At 41.7% G+C, this 18,925-nt stretch overlaps 3 protein-coding genes across 8 annotated transcripts; 1 reads left to right on the plus strand and 2 right to left on the minus strand.

The window, feature by feature from the left end:
• Positions 1-168: 168 nt before the first annotated feature.
• Positions 169-18,852, plus strand: LOC128256744 (WAS/WASL-interacting protein family member 1). 6 transcript variants are annotated; one of them, XM_052987278.1, is made up of 11 exons: positions 169-308; positions 492-822; positions 10,562-10,961; positions 11,034-11,311; positions 12,111-12,286; positions 12,749-13,141; positions 13,339-13,493; positions 14,663-15,099; positions 15,735-15,866; positions 15,939-16,272; positions 17,665-18,852. In XM_052987278.1, exons 3-11 carry the CDS (start codon positions 10,562-10,564, stop codon positions 17,973-17,975), a joined length of 2,616 nt encoding a protein of 871 aa, XP_052843238.1. In that variant the 5' UTR covers positions 169-308; positions 492-822; the 3' UTR covers positions 17,976-18,852. The 6 variants fall into 6 exon arrangements, with proteins under 6 accessions (XP_052843238.1, XP_052843240.1, XP_052843239.1 ...); XM_052987280.1 differs by lacking the exon at positions 492-822 and having other exon boundaries at positions 181-308; XM_052987279.1 differs by lacking the exons at positions 169-308; positions 492-822 and adding an exon at positions 6,715-6,926.
• On the minus strand, positions 6,944-8,069 carry LOC128256746 (ficolin-1). The gene is made up of 4 exons (XM_052987284.1): positions 7,932-8,069; positions 7,807-7,877; positions 7,233-7,740; positions 6,944-7,172 (listed from the first exon to the last, which is right to left on the minus strand). Exons 1-4 carry the CDS (start codon positions 8,042-8,044, stop codon positions 6,989-6,991), a joined length of 876 nt encoding a protein of 291 aa, XP_052843244.1. The 5' UTR covers positions 8,045-8,069; the 3' UTR covers positions 6,944-6,988.
• Positions 8,224-9,544, minus strand: LOC128256747 (microfibril-associated glycoprotein 4). The gene is given in 5 exon segments (XM_052987285.1): positions 8,224-8,590; positions 8,656-9,172; positions 9,175-9,230; positions 9,284-9,345; positions 9,410-9,544. Coding segments are annotated over 5 exon segments (867 nt in total). The 5' UTR covers positions 9,482-9,544; the 3' UTR covers positions 8,224-8,430.
• Positions 18,853-18,925: the final 73 nt, after the last annotated feature.

Here is an 18,925-nt window from a genome sequence, read left to right on the forward strand (position 1 = left end):
TTTATGGAACCCTGGCAAACAGATGACCGAAATTCAGCGATTTTAAAATTCATTCGCTTGAGGAATACCATATGTATACCTCTAGTGTATTGTAAAAATACGTGAATAGTGGAATCCGGTTATAAAATGGTATTATTTGAAGAAGAAAGTTTGCTTTGGTATATTTTCGCTGGTCGAATTCACAAAGTCATCGGTCACACTGGCAGCCAGCAGCACAATAAATTTTTTGTTTTATCAACCGATTGCGACGAAAATCCCGATATCCAGAGCAGATAAACGATGCTGCAGCGCTAGGCCGTTAAATCGAAGTAAATATACGTTTCGGGAAGTGTTAGATACCTTAAGGACCCCGAGAATCACACGAAATCAAAAGGCTGCTCACCTGCCAGTGTGTGCGTGTGTACATGAGTGAGAGTGTGCCGTCGCAGTGTGCGTGTGTTTGTGTAAAAATGAAAATCAGTCAAATTTGTTTGTCGTTCTACGTCTTTTAGGCATTTAGGCAACCAGCCAGACTTTTACACATTTCTACAAATATTCCAAAACTGGGAGGGATTTTCCTGGGGCACACAACACGCCACGCACCACATACAACACCTGCCCACATAAGAACGATCCAGGCATCCAGCGCGCGGAATATAAAATTCAATTGGATTCGCAAAGCATTTGGAACCGCCTGCTATGCTGTTTCATCTTCGCTCCTTTGTTCGCCAGAAAACAACGACAAACACCTGCTGAAAACTGTAGATCGCTAACAACCCAGAGATCCGAGAACTTCATTCACAGAAGCAAAAGCCCCAGTCAAAAACAGAAACCCGCTTCAAGGTGAGTTTGTTTGTAAATCCAACCCGTTTTCTCTGTACTCCACCGATTAAGTGCATCCGTACCCCCGAGTAGTGAACACTTATCGGAGGGACTTCTCAAACCTTTTTCGCATGGCGCCTACAAATTTGGTAATTTATGGAACACTCGGTGTCCACTTCGGTGCCTGTTCCATAGACGCAATTATCTTATCGCCTGGCCATTTTCGCAATGATGTGTGTGCCTAATGATTGTGTGTATGTAAAACTGCATTTGCCAAGATACGGTTTTATCTTATGGAGTAGAAGTACATAAAAACTTTTGCAGATACTACTACACTACTATGCAAGCTAACCTCAAATGTAATAGTTAGTTATTTTAAATAACCCCATAGACAAGAACTCGACTATTCATTGTCTGATTAGATTCCAAGTAATTTTGAAGGCAATCTAAATTATGTTCATATGGAGATAAAAATATTGTTATTGTTATTATGTATTAACTTTTTGAAAGCTCTTACTATTTATGACTTATTGAAAAAATATTAAAGTGTTAGCACATAATAATAATTTATTGATTTTTTGTAAGAATTTAATCTTTGACAATACTTTGAAGTAAACATAGATGTGTTTGCTTAATATGTATTTTTCCCTGTGTAAGAGAACACGAAAAGCCCTATTCCACCGTCTACCGGCTGAAAAGGGTGCAATAAACTCGGGCCGCTTTGATTTTTTCTTCTTGTTCCAACAGCAAATGCAGTTCGTTTTGGTTTGCTGTCGCTTTGTCTTAATCACATTAAGCAAAACGCCTGGCACGCGACGCATGACGAAAGCAAGTGCAACAACGCCACCAAATAACCATAGCAAATACGACCTCCCATGCCACCCCATCACTGACCTACAAAGAGTGCATTGCTCGACGGCCAACCAAAACTAAATTCTCTGGCTAGGGGTTGATTTACTTGCATAGGCAATGCCACAGATGCGAGTGCGAATTGTGACGGTTGAAGTTTGATGGTATGTCATAATCTGAGTGCTTACTAAAGCTGTTTGGAAACATTGCCATAATCACACATGTTTATCATCTGACTAACAAGTAAATACTTAAATATATAAGTATGTTGTTTGAATACTATTTAAAAAATTTATACTGTACCTTAGGAGCAAGAGTGTGCTGCCATCCCCAAGTGTGAAAGGACTTGCAACTCCTTGCCGTAATTTTATGCATCGCAGGGCGAAAGGGCGCCCTCGGTCGCCGGGTTCAATGTCATTGGCGTGGGGTAGGCCAGGGTAGCCGGCACTGGGCTCCATCCCGTCCAGGAGTCTGCCTGCCTGCCTGCCTGCCTGCCTGCCGGTCTATTGTCGAGCCCATTATCCATCCCCCACTGCAAGTGCACACAGAAATATCGAGTGCTGCTGCAGTGACACACGCAAAGATCAGAGGGTGTGCTGGCGGAGGAGAGCGGGCACTTGTCGTCGGCCTTGTGTGCGGCCATTTGTCAGTCGAATTACGTTGTCATGCATTTTTCGAGCACTGCATCACACGAGGCTTGATTGGCACGTAGCGGAGTGGCGGCCGTTTCTTGCTGCCTTTATTTGTCTGATTTATGCTGTACTTCCTTGTGCAACCTGGAACTGAATCATAAAACTACAGTGAGCTCTCCAGCGACCGCTGTCTGACTTCAGTTTCGAGCCCCATGCCGAGGGCTCTCGCTTTCCCGGTATGGATGACTCATAGTATGTGTTTGGTTTTGTTTACATCACTTTAGCAGTTACACTGCAAACAAATTACACTATCTATAGCAATCTCTATGGCAAAAAAATTGAATTTGTTGTCATTAAAAAGAAGGAAACAGAAAGGAGAAAAAAAATTTTGCAAAATATATCAAAATGTCTCAAATTAACTTATAACTATTTTCGGCCATAAAAAAAAATCTTTTTTTAATTTTTAGGTTTTTAAAGTGGATATCCAGAAATCTTGAAATATTGTTAAATTTCATAGTCCTCAGCCTTAATTTTTTATTTATTTTATTTTAGGATTTTACTACACAGTTAAAAGTTGTTTAAGCATATAGACTATAAGCGTTAGAAAGAACAAAAATGGATGGATTATGTGCGTGTTCATTTATCAGGACTAGTAACTACACCTCATTGTGTTTTTTTATCACACTTTTGTTTACAAAATTCTCTATGTGCTGTGTATGCAAAATACCGAACCCAACACCGTTGTTGTCATTGAGTTCATCGTTGTTGTCTCCGCTGATGTTGTTGTCTCGTCTCCGGCCCTCATTATGTGTTTGCGTTAGTTATTTAAGTATTGTGCGACGGCGCTGAAAACCGCATTTTAATAAACCCTGCGAACGACAAAAACAACAGCAGGAATATCAACTGCAACAGCAAGTGCAACAATGCAATATTTATCTGGTGTTGTGTGTTGCTGACGGTAAGTGAATATGTGCCTTGCATCACACACTCTTAGTAACCGATGAGGTAGCCGATGAGCGAGGTGGCGGGGCACAAGCAGAAGCTTCAATTACAAAATGCAAATGCAAATGCAAAATGATGCATGGTGAAACGCTTAGATCAGAAGTAATTCAAAACGCAGTGCTTAGGCTAATTGAAGGCAACTCGATGTGATATATATATATATTTATCATGTATGGGATATATACTCAACTGGAGCGATACAAGGTTGCAGTAAGGTTGGGCTAATCGAGGAGCATATGTATATGGAGTTAACAACTTGTCTAGAAGCAAACAGATGTCAAGCTATCGATGTATTTCAATCACTTTTTAAATGATTTTTATTCAATTCTCTCAAATTGTTTACTTTTATGACTAATATAATTAGAAACCAGTTTTACACTATTGTTGATCGTAGGTTCAAGCTTAGACATTCATGAGTCATTTACGGGATCTAGAGAATGAATAAAGAATATTGCATTTATTAGACCTTTGACCTTTGTGTAGCATATTTAAAATCTGCCTCACAAAATCATTTTGTGTACCTCCTGAATAAGATTCACCTCAATTACGCTCACCGCAAAATGTTTTTACGTCAGCGGGCCTCTAGTATAAACGGTCATTCACAAAAAATTATATACAAAATCGGCGTGGATGTGCTATAAAAACATTGGCATAAGAAATGGTTGCGGGTCGTGTTGTCTTCTGCATTTGTTGCTGCGAGTTATTTGCACGGCGGTCACATACTATTATCGTACCGCGTGGCTTTTGGAATTTCAATGATGCGGCGACCAGCTTCCCCTCCCTTTGAATTCATCAAAAGCAACAGCTGGCACGACTTGCAATTGAAATGTAAATGTTAATTGTTAGTCCAACGGTTTTGGCTTTGTGTAATTGGAACTTGGCCACAGCTAAGCGACAAAAATAAATTAAAGAAATTGAAAGCGAAAGTCTCTGCACTTGTGTGGCCAATTAATTTATCAGATTGTGTGTATGTAAACTGGTTTTTTCCTTAAGAACTATGTATGTAGAACCTCAATGAGTCACAAGGCAATTTACATTTTCATCTCAACCTCCAACTGATTCAAAGTAAACACATCTGACATATCTTGGTCTGTTTCAAGTAGATTTTAGGTTCCTTTTAAATATTACATGACAATTCAAGAGTGGTTAAAATAATCCAAAGCTTGCCAAATCTTTCTTCAGAACATCTAATTCCGAAACCAGTCTCAAGTCTCAGAACCTTAACAGCAATGTAACATTTGCGGAAATTGCCAAGTAAACAAAACGATGAGCTAAACGAAAGAAAAGCAAGTCAAAGAAAACACAATCAAGCAAAACCTCAGAAAAATTACCATCATTAAGAGAACTGGGGGGCTGACTAAACTGTAGCAGCAGAAATCCGACTGGGGGACCCTTTGTGGCCTGTCTTATAAAACTTGCGCCATCTCTTGCGGTTACTGGGCGTTTGGGTGTTTGGGTATCGGGTATTGTCTTACGGAGCGTTTCCAATGGGCGTGCTGAGCAGTTAACACCCAATATTTGACTTACATAATGGCCGGCGCTGGAAATGAGTTTTGACAGTCGAGCAATTTGTTGCTAGCGTGCCCGGAATATGAGTGCACATGGAATGGGCAGGAGGTTTGATTTCCGCGCTTTGATTCAATTTGATTCGATGTCGTCCCATCCCTCGATGTCGTCCCAACACGCCCTTGTTTATATGTGCATTTGGGGCAATTAACCTGATGACAGTTTATTGGGGCAATCCGAAAGCGTTCTTCCGGACACTGGGGGAGGTGGTGAAAGTGGCGACACACCTCAAAAACGTTAATTGAATGTAATCCGAGGATAAGAGCAGGAGCTAAGAACAGGACCATAAGCCAAGCCAAATTGTAGGAACGCCAACATGGAATCGTCCAAGGGAGTGACTCATTTCCCATATCGGGAAAGAAATTGCTGAAGACCGCCGATTTCAATTAATCGATTTGCTGTCGTTGAACTTCCATATCAATAGAGGTTTATAAGTAAGGAATATACATTTAAGTATATTGGGACTCAACAGTGCGTGGCACAGTCATAAAACTGCCCAAAGCTGATAATCCAAATCCCAAGAATGGTACCAAGAAGGAGTTTAATGGGAAACAAAATGATTCAGGTCCAGCTTTTATCTGCTTCGAATTTTTTTAGAGACAGTTTTTCCATGATGTAGTAGTTCAATTGGGCTTGGGGTATTTAACTTTATAAAACACCGCTTAACTAATCAGTTTTATAGTTTAGAACTCAGTGTGCTCTCTAATCGACCCATCAAATTTGCTTTCAAACAAAATTCTTTAATTTTTGCCAAAACGTAGTGTCTGATAAGATATAGCAACTTTATAAATACCTGGGGTCTTATGCTTTAGATTTCCAACGAACTCGTTAGCTTATGAATCATTATTAAAAGCTAATATTTGATTGGACTTTTAACGTTTCTCAGACAGTTTGGGGATTTTTTTATAGATTAACCATTGCAAATAAAAAATTTGAATATGTCAATATTTTAATCAAAAATTAGAATGAGTAAAAGGAAGCCATTCCGTTTTTCGAGCAATATAAAATTATCTAAAACATTTCGAATTTTTTTTAAGAATAACCATTGCAAGTAAAAAATATTAATATAAAAAGAAGTCATTTAGTTTTTGAAGCAACAAAAAATTATCTTAAACATTTTTCCAAAATTCTTTCAATACTCGTAATATTTGATGGCCAACAAACTAAATTTTGATATTAAATTTGTATCTTATATAAAAGTAATATTTATGAACAATATTTAATTGATATGATTCGAATATTTAAATTTCACTGGCTCATATTCAAAAATGATCTGAAAAATATATTCCAACTATCGATCCGCTTGTTCTACATAGTTTTATTTCCGTGCAGCGGAGGCCAATTTCCCCTTCACAACAGCGGCTGTCCAAGCTGGTTCAATTAAGCGACAATCCGTCTGGGTGAATCAAGCTGATTTGAGTGAATCATCCGCGGCGGAGGCCAGAGAAGGGAGATCGCGGTGGACAGCAATTAAGGAGCTGCCGGTTTCCAGCAGACCTGTCCCACTGTGCCACTTTAATGAGTCAAGACCGCCGGTCATTTCGCACGTTTTGCTGCCCGACAGGCTTTACGGTTTGGCCTTTCTTCGGCAGATCTGCAGATCTGCACATCTGCAGATTCTTCCCATCATCATTTGGGCTGATGACAAGTGCGGTCTGCAATTGTGGTTTCTCTTTGTCTGGGCTTCTGGGCTTTGTCTCTGTCGCTTGATTCCATAGCAATGGCTATGGAGCCAGCTGTGACGTCAGACGTGGCTAATTTTATTTTTATCAATGTGTTCACTGTTGAGCCCCCCGATATCTCTCGTCCCCAGAGTTTTACTAGCGACTCTCCCTGGGTCTTTGGATTCTCTGTTTGAATTTGTCGCTGGGGCATCGCATGCGCGGCCGTTGGAGCTCCTCAGTTGGAATTTAACTTGCGAACTGAGCGCAACGCGCGTTTCACTCGAAAACTCAATTTATATATATACCACACAAAAAACCACTTTTGTTTACGTGCGTGTGCGAAAAAGCAGCGTTGAAAAAATCAACTAATAATACAACAAATAAATCAGCGGGAAACGGTTTTTATCAAAACGTAAATAAAGCCCCGAAATGTTGATAGTGTTTATCAAGAAATAAAACGATTTCGTGTGGAATTCAATGAGCGTTGAAGGCATTTTGCATGCGTTGCCTTTGTAGGTTGTTGGAACACTTGGGTCTGATCATCATTTGTGTGAATTTGTATCCGTAATCGTAGCCACGCCAGCTCATCCAGGTGATCCCGCGTCCCGAGAGCTTGGGCTCAAATCTGCCACCCTCCAAGTATTGGCCATTAAGGTTACTGAAAGGGAAAACAGATAAATATGCCAATAAGCCAAAAAAAAAGTTATATATCACTTACCTCCTCTGACACTGGTCGTACCACCAGGCGCCCACGTACATCCTGGCACATCCGTGACCCAAGACATCGTGATCAAACGTAGAGAAGGGTTTGCCTTTGTGGTACTTAAAGGAGTCTCCAGCATCTCCTGAGTACCTACCCAAAACCGAAAGAGCATAGGACTCAGAAGCATTGCCAATGGCAAAGTCATCGTATCGGGCGTCGTGAATTTCCCCATCAAAATCCATCATATAGACATAGAGCTCGTAGGGTTCGGCAGCAGTAAGAAAATGTAGCTTCTCCAAGCCCAGAAAAAATTCTTCGTTGAGATCGCCAAATCCTTGGGTATACTCCTCCCAACTGCGGTAGAAGTTTTCACTTCCATCTTGGCGACGCTGAATGACCGTCCATCCAGATCCCGCCAGTCGAGTGTCACAGAAAACCGAAAAGGGCTCCAGGCCAGGCACTTCAATAACGTGGATGCCGTTTGTGTTAATTCCAGCAGCTAGACAGGAGGAGGGATTAACCACTGCTGGAATAGGAAGATATTGTATTATTATTAGTCCAAAAACAGATGTAAATATCTCATTCTTACCCTCATAATGTTCTTTCTGTGGTGCCAACTCAATGAAGCTCTGTTTTAGCTCTTCCAGCTGCGTTTTAAGACTGAAAAGATGTATTTAAAAATCAAAAAGCTTAAAACCAATTTTTAATGCCCACTTGGCAACAATTCCTTCAGCTTTGTTGAAGACAGTTTCCAACTTATTGCTTTGGCCATTGGAAAAGAGGCAATCACAGTTTAATAATAAAACGCAAAACATATAAATCTTCATGATCTAGTCTCGTTCCTTGTTCCTACCAATCTACATTATAGAGATTTGTTAATGCTTTTCTAAAATACATTTCTATAGTAGGTAAATATAGTTCGATTGCCTTATCAATTGCATTGAAAAATCGTAGGTCAAGTTTGCCATAGGAGATAGAACAACAGGAAATTGAGAAAACCATACGATTTCATTGAACACTACAGTATATTTTGCGTTCCTGTTTGAGATTCCGATTAATGTGCTCGGCAAAACTGTGATGATTCAATGACAACACATTTTGCATATTAATCAAGTACATAACAAAATGTTTTCACGTTGATCTTGAAGCCATTAAACCAAAGGGAGTAAACAGCAAACGAGTATAATATTTTGTGGAAACGCCTTGTCAAGTGTCAGTGGTGAATCACGGGTACATTTCGGCACTTGGGTCTTATCAACATTTGGGTGATTCTGTATCCATAGTTGTGGCCACGCCAAGAACGCCAGCACATGCCCCTGGCAAACAATTTCTCCTCGTATTTGCCACCGGGCATATACTGGCCATTGAGGTTGCTAAAATAATTAGATAAACATTACCAATTTTTAGAGTGCTTAGTTTAGAGTGGGCAATCGCTCACCTATCCAGACAGGCATTGTACCACCATCCCCCGAGATAGTAGAACGCACAGTTCCTATTAAACTCAAGATCGTTGTCCCTGTCGTAGGTGGAAAACTTCATTTTACGATGCGATCGAAGGGAATCACCCGCAGTACCGGAATACTTTCCCAGTGCATTCATAGCGTAGTCATCCTCTTCGTTTCCAATCGCAAACTCATCGAACTTTGCGTGTTTTATTGTGTCATCAAAATCCTCCAGATGGATATACAATTCGTGGGGCTCCAAAGCAGTCAAGGCACGAATCTTTTCGAGACCAAGAAAATACTCGTCCATAAGGTCTCCAAATCCGTTCTTGTACTCCTTCCAATTACGAAAGAAGCTAAGGTTTCCACTAAATCTTCTCTGGATCACAATCCATCCGGGACCAGCTAGTTTATTTTCGCAGTACACTTGAAATGGACTCAAGCCTGGGACTTCCAGGGTATACACACCGTTTTCATAAGCTCCGAAATTTAGACAGGAAGTGGGAAATACCTCTTTGGGTTTGTATGTGAGCTGTCATTAGTTTGGGATTGCAAAAGTGCCTCCTTTAAGCTGAGGAACACAAACAGTTTGCACTCAATATATTTTCTTTGTCCACAACTTACCTGGAAAGCACATTTTCTGACTGCTCATAAATAGCGTCCAATTTTTCAACTACATTCATCGTCTGTCAAGGGTTTATTTTATTTAATTTTAGTAATAGTTTTCTTTCAATACTCTTTTTAACTTACCTCCGCATGACAAAATGTAATCAAATGAAATGTAATGGAAACAGAAAAACCAATCCAACCAGTGAACCTCATTTCGACGGCGAATTGATTGGAATATAGTGATTTGCAATTCGCTAAACATTTTAATGCACAATGGGGGAATAGGAATTGGCTTTGCCGTTTCTTATCAGTTGCCTTCCAAATCACTTGATTATGATTTCTTGATAATTATTTAGAGCTTTTAAATTCCATTCACTGAACTCTTTCTGCGAACTCAGTGCGATTTAGAAAGGTTGCTCAAAACTCAGCTGAAGAAATTTTAATTGAAGACAGTCAGTCATAAAGGCGATCAAAACAAAGTGTGTATATACACACATATTTTAAATCGGTTCGGATCACGTGGGATTGCTTGGTTTGGTTTCAGTGGGCTGTCCCAGTTCATTTAAAACTGTGCTGTTTTACGCGTCGTTTGAGCTTGAAATTTCTTATTTTGGTTTATACCTTTTCATAGGGGTATAATGAAATGAATAGTTTTACTGGCATTAGTTATGATAAATTAATTTTTTTATTTTGTATATGACTTAATTTTTAAACTACTTGCTTAACCAAAGTTGTACATTATAGTTTAGGCTAATTAAATATAAGAAATCATAGAAAACCAAGATATGAGCTGTTAATGTGGGGGACTCTTAATAAATACCGAAAACTAGAGAATTTCAGGCTTCGGTGCCTTCACATCTCTTGGTCTTTTTATCGAGGCGTCAATCTGAAGACAACAGAAAACAAGACATAAATAATAAGTATAGAAATTGTATTATAAACACCCAGCATGTGTGTGTGCTACGGTGTGTGGGTGGTGACAGCGGACTTGGCTTTGGAAGTCGCTTGATGAACGCAGAAGTGTTAGCCAGTCTCAAGCCAAAGCTTCGCAGAGGCGGACGAAGAATTCGTATTCGTATAAACGCATATCAGAAATGAGATTAAAGCGAAGTTCCAAGCAAAAAGTACAATCAATAAATTCTTTTTTTTAAACCTCTTCAATGAAGAAACATGTTTAATACCTAACATATACAATTCCATATCAATTCTTTGTGATATTCTGTTGTCCCATATATGTTAGGTTTCCTGTTTTTTCTAATACCATTTAAATAATGTTTTGTCCTTTCGTTTTAGATGGCCATACCGCCACCACCGGGACCACCGCCGCCGCCAGGACCTCCACCGCCTCCGGCGATGGGTGGTCTCAAATTGGGCGGCGGAGGAGGAGGGGCAGACATGCGATCTGCCCTGCTCAGCTCGATCCAGAAGGGAACCAAGCTGAAGAAGACCACCACGGTGGACAAGAGTGGACCGGCGCTGTCTGGCAAGGTTTGTGGAGGAGATGGCGGCGGAGGAGTCGGCGCCAAGCGGACCCTTAACAACAACAACAACAACAACAACACCAGCACCAGCAACCACAATAATAGCGGCAGCGGCAGCAGCAATGGCCTTGGCAATGGAACCCCCAAACTGGGAGGCCTGTTCGAAGGCCTCTCGCAAATGCCAAAGCTGAAGCCCGTGAACGGCATTCGCGGTACGTTTACTATATTTTTTGTATGTGTATAAACGTTGTTGCTCAACTGATTTCCGTTTTCCGCCCACGCAGCCGCACCATCCAGCGGTTCAGCAGCGGCGACAACGACATCGAGGTCCACAACGAACTCGGCGACCCAGCAGCGGAGCAATAGTCCCCCGTCCGCGGCGACCGCCTCGAATGCCAGCAGCGGACCCCTGGACTTCAACACGGAGCTCACCAAGCATTTAACGCTGAAGCGCCAGAAACAGCAGCAGAATCAGCCACAGCCGCCGGCAAGCAACACACATATCAACGCAACAGAAGCAAATCTGAGAACAAATCGGGGACCACCACCACAACCGCCGAAGGTGAGGGATGGACCCATGGCGAGATAGATGGATGGGATCCCCTATTAATAGCCGTTTGGGGGGAGTTGTTTAGATGCTGCTAGGGGTTTTTCTCACGAATGGAAAGCATATTAAATTCATAATTAGGATAGAGAAGAATATGATACTCAAACATAGTTAATTCTGTAAAGTAAGAAAATTCGCAGGGAAAAGTCTATTTATGTCCATTTAAAATTCCAGTTGTTTCAAGTAGGAGAATCGATGTTGTTCTATTCAAGGTTGTAGTCATTTTTAAAAGGAAATAGATCATTTTAAAGTACAGACTATAGTTGGGGTAAATATATAATGGCCAAGAGGATACACAAGTTTTAAGAAAATGTTGTATATTTACTGAATTTTCAGTAATTTAATAGTTCGTTTCGGAACAAAATTATCTAAATTTAAAAGGTTTAAAATTTGTTGGCATATTTTTAAAAATAATTTCTTTCTGTGTTTATAATGTGTTGAGAGTATATAGCAGATTTATCCCCCATAGAGATTATATGTACCTTAGAGTCCCACAAATTAGCTAAACTGACACTTAAATCATGCTACCGGTTAACCTTTAAGAGACTTTTGAAAAAAATGCTGCTTACTTAAACACGGGTTAAAAAGGTGTCTGAACCTTTTATCAGCATAGCGCGTTACTTGCTAAACTCCTGAAAGGCAAATAGCTAGCAAGACGGCTTCGAGAACAACAGTGGAACCGAATGTGTCGCTCGCAATCCCATTGTCAACGCAACTAATCCCAGCATTGTTCTTTATTTCTGTGCCATCGCAGCCAGCCAGCTCGAGTGATTCGATCTTGGAGCGCATGAACATCCCCCGCACAGCGCCGACGCCCCCCTTCGCCGCCAGTTCGAGTGTCAAAGCGGCGTCGCCCACGCTCTCGGACAGCGGCAGCAGCGGGAGTGGGAGTGGAGGTGGAAGCGTCAAGAGCAAGGCGGCCAACCTGAAGTAAGTGTCATCTTCTGGCCACGAGCAGCGCAAATGATTGGTTTCTGGCTAGTGGGTCTCGAGTCTGCAGTTTTTTTTGGAATATGATATTATATTTTATTTGTATCTGGTATTAAAAGCCATACTATACAGGGAATTCTTAAACATTCCTTTGGTTTTAAACAGTAGTTTGGTACTTTCACAACCCATTCACTTTTATTTTAGAATGCCAAAAGGTTTGGTTCATACAATTCCATTACACAAATTCCAATTAAACTGCAGAAAAAGACCCCATAATTTAACACTGCCTGCCGTTTGGGATGGTTATCTTTTGGTTTTTCATTTGTACAATATTCGTTAAAGTTTATCTTGATTTTCTTCTTTATTTTCGGATTACTTTTGGACGGGACTTTGTGGTTATCCTCGCACACCAAACACACACACACAAACACACACCGAATCCGAATTCACACCCACCCACAGTATCTCGTTAGGCAATAGTTTTGTAAATAGTTCGAAAACAACCACGAGTGCCTCGACCACGTCGCTGAACTCCAGTCAAACGTCATCGACGGGATCGCTGCGCAGTCTGGCGCCCAACAAGTCCACATTGTTCGGCGGCAGCGGTGGTTCTAGTTCCGGGTCAGTTTCTGGTGGTGGTTATGCATCCGTGCAGAAGTCCTCGCCGCCCTCGACGGCCGACAGCACGCCATCGGTCACACCCACACCGCCCGCGCTGCATCAGCCCACGAAGCCGGCCATCAGCTTTGGCAAGCCCAATTTCGCCCCGAAGCCACCGGGTCTGAACCAACTGGCGCTGGCCAACGGACAGCAGCGGCCGGCGGTGACCAGGCACCACAGCATGAAGTCGCCCAGGTATACCGATACAGATCAGCCATATCAGCCACAAGCTTCAGTAACCCATAATCCAGCACCGCTGCTCCCGCACTTCTGCTACCATCAAACTCACTTTGGGGTTTGCCTTGCGCTTATGCTTTTCTTTTTGCTTTGCAAATAAGCTATGATAGGTGACTTAAATTCAAAACCAACTAATTCCGTTCACTCTCCCACAGATCTCCGCCCGCTGCTGGCAGCCTCAACGGTCCCGTGTTTCCCACCCAGCAGCACTTGGGCACCCTGCGTGGCCCACTGCAGTTCCACAGCGGCGAGTCCGGCGGCCACAACACCAGCGCCGGCAGCATGCGATGTGCCCCCAACCCGCCAAAGTGTAAGAGTCCTATTCTTAACAATCACAGCTTAGAGAATTTAACTTTAACCATTACTTTGTTAAATTTAAATAAAATTCCTTCAAAGAGATTTGCCTTAGAGATATGTTTAACTTTTAATTTAGGTATTTAACAAAAATAATTCGTTAAGATTACAAAAGTCGTTTACAACATATCATGTGAACGACTTTTTAACCATTTCACTTGTATATGCATCCCCAAACAGTTTCATTTTACTGATATAAAAATTAGAATAATTTAAAATAGGTGAAGGAGGTTTCATTCTAAGATTGTTTTAACAAAAGATTTAACAACATTTTTTTTTATAATTTAACAAATTGTTTTCTGTTTATCTACTTACTATCTATTTAAAAAAAAGGCACTGATATAATTGAAAAACAGAAAAGGTGATATGAGCTTTTAAAACCAATTAAGAGCCCTGCAAAAATACACTTTGATGTGTGAATTTCAAGTCAAGCAAGTCAAGTTTATGCAACTTATTGTGACATACGACTTTATAAGTGATTTCCAGTCACCCCCATCACTTGGTCGTTTTGAAGTGAACCCTTTTATTTACTGATGATATTTTTTGAAGCAATTGATTTTTAGGGTCAAGGTCGAAATACCTTCGATAGACCCTGAGTTTTCGAAAGTCATACATGCCTTTGATTTCTTTACAAACTGCTTCTGTAGACAAATGTTAAAAAAAGTAAAGTAGTAGTTTTACTATATATATATTCCTTATCAGGATCAATAGTCAAGTCGTCTGCCTGTTCGAATGAAGTTCGAGACCTCTTAAACTATAACTTTCCAATTATTTTTATGCCCACGCAGCGCAGGTTTATTTCAAAATCGTGAAGTTCTGTCACTTTGAGACATGTTAGAGGTCAGAGGGTTATGCTAAAAGTTTTTAGCATAAACGTAAATGTTTGGATAGTATTAAAGTCAAGGTAGTTGGCGCCACCTAAAACTCGATTGGTTTTTGGTGGCTTATGTTATTTAGAATTGGTTAACTGAGTAGGAGTATCTGATAGTCTGAGGACTCGACCAGAAGCTTTCCTTCCTTTTTTTATGGTCAAATAACTTTTTGTTAATTCAAGTATATTTATGCTGGGCCTTTTAACCTATATACGAAACCCCAAATAATTTATTTTTGAATATTTATTTGCAGCTCGCCCATCGGTTAAACCCCCGCCACCGCCCACGCCGGCCCGCAGCTTCTCCAACAGCAACCTAAACAACATCGGCGGATCGGCGCCGTTCAGTGCGGTGAACACGACTCTGGTCCAGAGCTCGGCCATGACCACGCAGGCCCCATCGCCGCCCATCACGCAGCCGCCCTCCTCCTCCAGCAGCAGCAGCAGCGTGGCCGCCCTCCGCGACCAGTTCCGCGGGGGCGCAGCAATGTCCAATGGGGCACCATCGCCCCCACTTCCGCCGACGCCTGCCCCCACCTCCAGCTCATCCTCGGCCACCGCCAGTCCCAAGTCGCTGCTGCGCGACAATGTGAAACCAATTATCCTCAACGGAGGTCCTCTCAATCCGCCAGCGCCGCCACCACATCGCAGCTGCCCACCTCCGCCGCCTCCACAGCGACAGTCGAGCAATGTGAGTAGCCACAACCACGGCCACCAATAAGCAATAACAATGGCCCAGAACAACAGGTTGGCCCAAAGGCCAGGGGTGAATTTAAATGGAGCCTAGGAGTTTTTGCTTAGAGCTGAGCAGAGAGTCAGTGTGCCATGTTAATGAAATCAGGCGTAGAGTATTATTTTTAGATGTGGCTAGAAGTTGCTAGAACTTCCTACTTGTTAGTTTTAATACAAGTACACTGAAAAGTGAGTAAGACATACAGCCCATAAGTATTTTGGTCTCAAATAGGTATTACATATGATATTGGAGGTAGTGGGTCAGGCTTTGGACCTATCCTAAAGTTTGGCATCCAGCTTTGCGCAGTGCATGTGCTGATTGCTTTCTCCCCATCCACCCCATCTGTCCCATTTTGATTGTGATTCTCCCTGCGCCTGCGCTCCACCTGTGTGTGAGCACTCCTGGCTGCGCACAGCCCGTCCGTGTCAGTCCGAACGAGTGTTCCGTTTATAACTCACCTATTTTCGCGTTGAGCGGGGCGGATTGATTTTCCAAAACGAGACGTGACCAAAACACAGGGCCCGTGCACACAACCCATTGCCTTGAGCGAATCCCGTGGCCCAGTGGCCCGCACTCATGAGCTCCTCCATCAGGACCAAGTGAGGCGCTGGATGTGCAAGACGCTGGGCTCGATAAGGCAGATAGTCCGCCAAGAACGCCAAGGGAAGCACGGAGGCCAGCCAGTCAAGGTTATCAAAATGCTGATGCTTAACAGCAAGCGCAACGTAACTACAGGCTAAACGCTATTCCCCCGAAAACCAGTGAAATCCAGCTAAACCTCTTATTGTCTTTTGTAGGGTGGCTCCGGATCGGGATCAGCGCCAGTTCCACCGCAGCGACACTCGTCGATTAGGCCTAATGCTCCGTCGACGCCACCCACGCACATGGCCAACTCCTCGCACCAGTTTGGCAGCAGCTCGGGATTGTCGTCGGGATCCGGATCCGGATCAGGATCGGGATCGGGAGCAGCAGGAGCTGGAGCTGGAGCTGGGGCCAGCGTGGGTCGCCTGGTCAACGATTTGGAGACGAAGTTTGGCAAGCGATTCCACAACGTCACCGAGTTCCCCAAGCCGCCGCCGTTTCTAAACATACACAAAGTGTATCCTAGTCGCACGTTTAAGGCCACCAACGGTATGTAGTCCAGTGTGTGAGCGAGTGTGTTTGTTCTGTGAGTGTTTTAAACTTAGTACATACTGATTTAGAAGCATATGTAACTGCGATTATTGTTATATGCACACACCACACACCACATGGAATGCTGTTATATAATTAATTGTTTCTTAAGGCACACGCTCTGGCATTTTAGTTTCGAACTTGAACGATACATACAACGATTTTTATCTCTACATAATTATAGTTTAAAATGTGTATTACTACTATTATAGAACACTATTAATAATATTGTTTACAAGGGGAAGCCCAGCATACAATTCGATACAGCACACGCATATGTTAAATCCCGCAGAGTTTAGGAATCAATTTGATTGTTGTTGTTTATTTTACTGTTAGCAAGCGAGGAAGTAATTGTTTAAAACGTAGCGGAAGAATGTTATTTTGTATATTGCATAATACTAAAGTTGAATAGCTTTATCCAAACATTATATATTTTATACCCTTTAATGTTATACTTTGTTAAACTTCAAAAGGGAAACGAAACGGAAGCTTTCCCCTTCGCGATATTACTTCTAAGCACACACTCTATTATTACGCATAGTTTTTACGTTAACTAAACTTCTATATACTTTATTTGTACGTGTATATGTAAACCGAAGCCGATCCATATTGCATTGTACTCCCCACACATTTCTCTTACATGTAGCGCATGCTTTTACTTGTACCCCGGCTATCATTTGATATATATTGTACCTATGAACATCTCTATATATACACACATATTTTACCCGATAAATATTTAATTTTTAGTATGCAACAGGCACATTACGAGTAATTGTTTGTTTTAGTTTTGAAGTTATCTTTTGAAGAAACAATAAACCAAAATTCGTTTGGATAATATACATAAACATGCTTCATTTTGTTTCATTTTGTGTTTCAATTTTTCTCCAATTTTTGGGCTGCCTTGGAGGAAGATGTCTTCGTTTGGTTATTGGTTCGAATATCATTTGTCCGTTGAAAAGTGGTTATCAGATTGGATTGATTCGAACTATTTACGACTTTTAAGTGAAAATCCTTAACAATCTTATTTTCAATATAAACAGGACCTCTTCCTTTTTAATTTTCTAAATTAACTTGATCTATACTTGTTTTGTTTTCCTTTCAGCTCGATTGGCTTTAGTTCTTAAAACATTTCATACATCAGTGTGATTTCCACGACACTTTTCTTTAGCATTTTGCACTACCAACCACTTGTACGTTTTCGCTATATTTCGCTTGTAAAAAGTCTCTATCATAGCAGTTGCTGTTGACTTAGCTTGACGCATTGTTCGATCTTCGCTATCCTATCTTTCTATCCATGTTTGTACATATCTCTCTCTCTCCCCGGCCCTTCGATTCATCCGTAAACAGCGCCCGGAAACAGCAATGTGAACAACAACAACACCGCTGTGGCCAGCAACAATAATGCGACCACGAATCCCAATCCTGGAGGTTCGGGAGGAGCAGCTCCTCCAGTGCTGAAGCCGGCCTATGCACCATTGAAGAAGCACCGGGCTCCGGCACCACCTCCTCAAGCGGGCGTGGCCGCCGCCACGGTGTCAGTTATCCGGCAGTCGAGTTTCCTCTACGGCGGAGCAGCAGGTGGTTCCGGTGGCTCTTCCGGCATACGACCACAATCCCAGCCGGCGGGGATCGGACCACGGAACTCCACCGTCTACTGATCCGAACGAGGCGGCTAATGGACACAGGGCAGTGTATTTGATTTGTATATAAGTGTGCAAGTGGAGAATGTTGTTGTGTTGTGTGCGGGTGTGTTATGTGCCACAGGCAATTGTTCAAAAGTGCTTAGAATAAACCGAACACAATGGCACACTGAAAACGCGAAGGAAAAGCTTGTTGAAGGCAAAGGCAGGCACAGTCAATAAAAAATCCCCAAAATTCGTTGGCGTCTTCCCAGGCTGCACTTAAATAGTTAAAGCAGACAATGAATTAAACCCCAATCAAAAATTGTATATAGAACTAGCACCGAGTTAGTGAAATTATCAGCAGCATCTATACCTTTTGTACGCGGGTGTAAATGATTGTATGTACTTTTAGGGGCGCGCCTCTTTGCATAAATATCTTACTAGACTGAACATGTTAAAAAGCCCAAAAGCAACAATTAATTAATGTAATCATATACGATATTTAGCATCGATTAATGTACGACTTAATCCCCTAGAGCAATACACACACACAAGAGAAATATGTTAACAATGCATATTAATATTGAAGCACAACCGAGAGCATTTCAACGAAACTCGCCACATTCCATTTTTCGATTTCTCAATTTCTTGAGTTCGTGTGATAATCTCCAGAGTATTAGGGTATTTATCTGTCATCTGTGGTTCGGTAAACGTTTGTTAAACTCCTTTTTGGGCGATCACTAAAGTGAAGTGAATATAAAACACACACATTAATATTATTGTTCTTATTATTAAATTCAATCATTGTTGTTGGACTTGGTGTCATTAGAAGTATTATTCAGCAATTGCATAACATTTTATTCCGAGTCAAAACCATTGCAGTTATAAATAAAATTACAAAGTCATTCAAAAATTGAGCAATTTGTGGTTTTTATTGGGTCAAACAAACTGGTAAGCGGTGTTACAAAGCTGTGCCTTGTATTTGA

This window comes from Drosophila gunungcola (assembly GCF_025200985.1).
Source record: "Drosophila gunungcola strain Sukarami chromosome 2R unlocalized genomic scaffold, Dgunungcola_SK_2 000027F, whole genome shotgun sequence".
NCBI lineage: Eukaryota > Metazoa > Arthropoda > Insecta > Diptera > Drosophilidae > Drosophila > Drosophila gunungcola.

Bases quoted from the DNA above. Each gene is read 5' to 3' on its own strand.
- LOC128256746 (XM_052987284.1), bottom strand. From the start codon at position 8,044: ATGAAGATTTATATGTTTTGCGTTTTATTATTAAACTGTGATTGCCTC. The intron at 7,878-7,931 runs GTGGGCATTAAA...ACATCTTTTCAG, and splicing joins GCTGAAGGAATTGTTGCCAA to TCTTAAAACGCAGCTGGAAG. The intron at 7,173-7,232 runs GTAAGTGATATA...TTTCCCTTTCAG, and splicing joins TACGACCAGTGTCAGAGGAG to TAACCTTAATGGCCAATACT.
- LOC128256744 (XM_052987277.1), top strand. From the start codon at position 10,363: ATGAGATTAAAGCGAAGTTCCAAGCAAAAA. The intron at 10,393-10,561 runs GTACAATCAATA...CTTTCGTTTTAG, and splicing joins AGCGAAGTTCCAAGCAAAAA to ATGGCCATACCGCCACCACC. The intron at 15,100-15,734 runs GTGAGTAGCCAC...CTCCTCCATCAG, and splicing joins CACAGCGACAGTCGAGCAAT to GACCAAGTGAGGCGCTGGAT.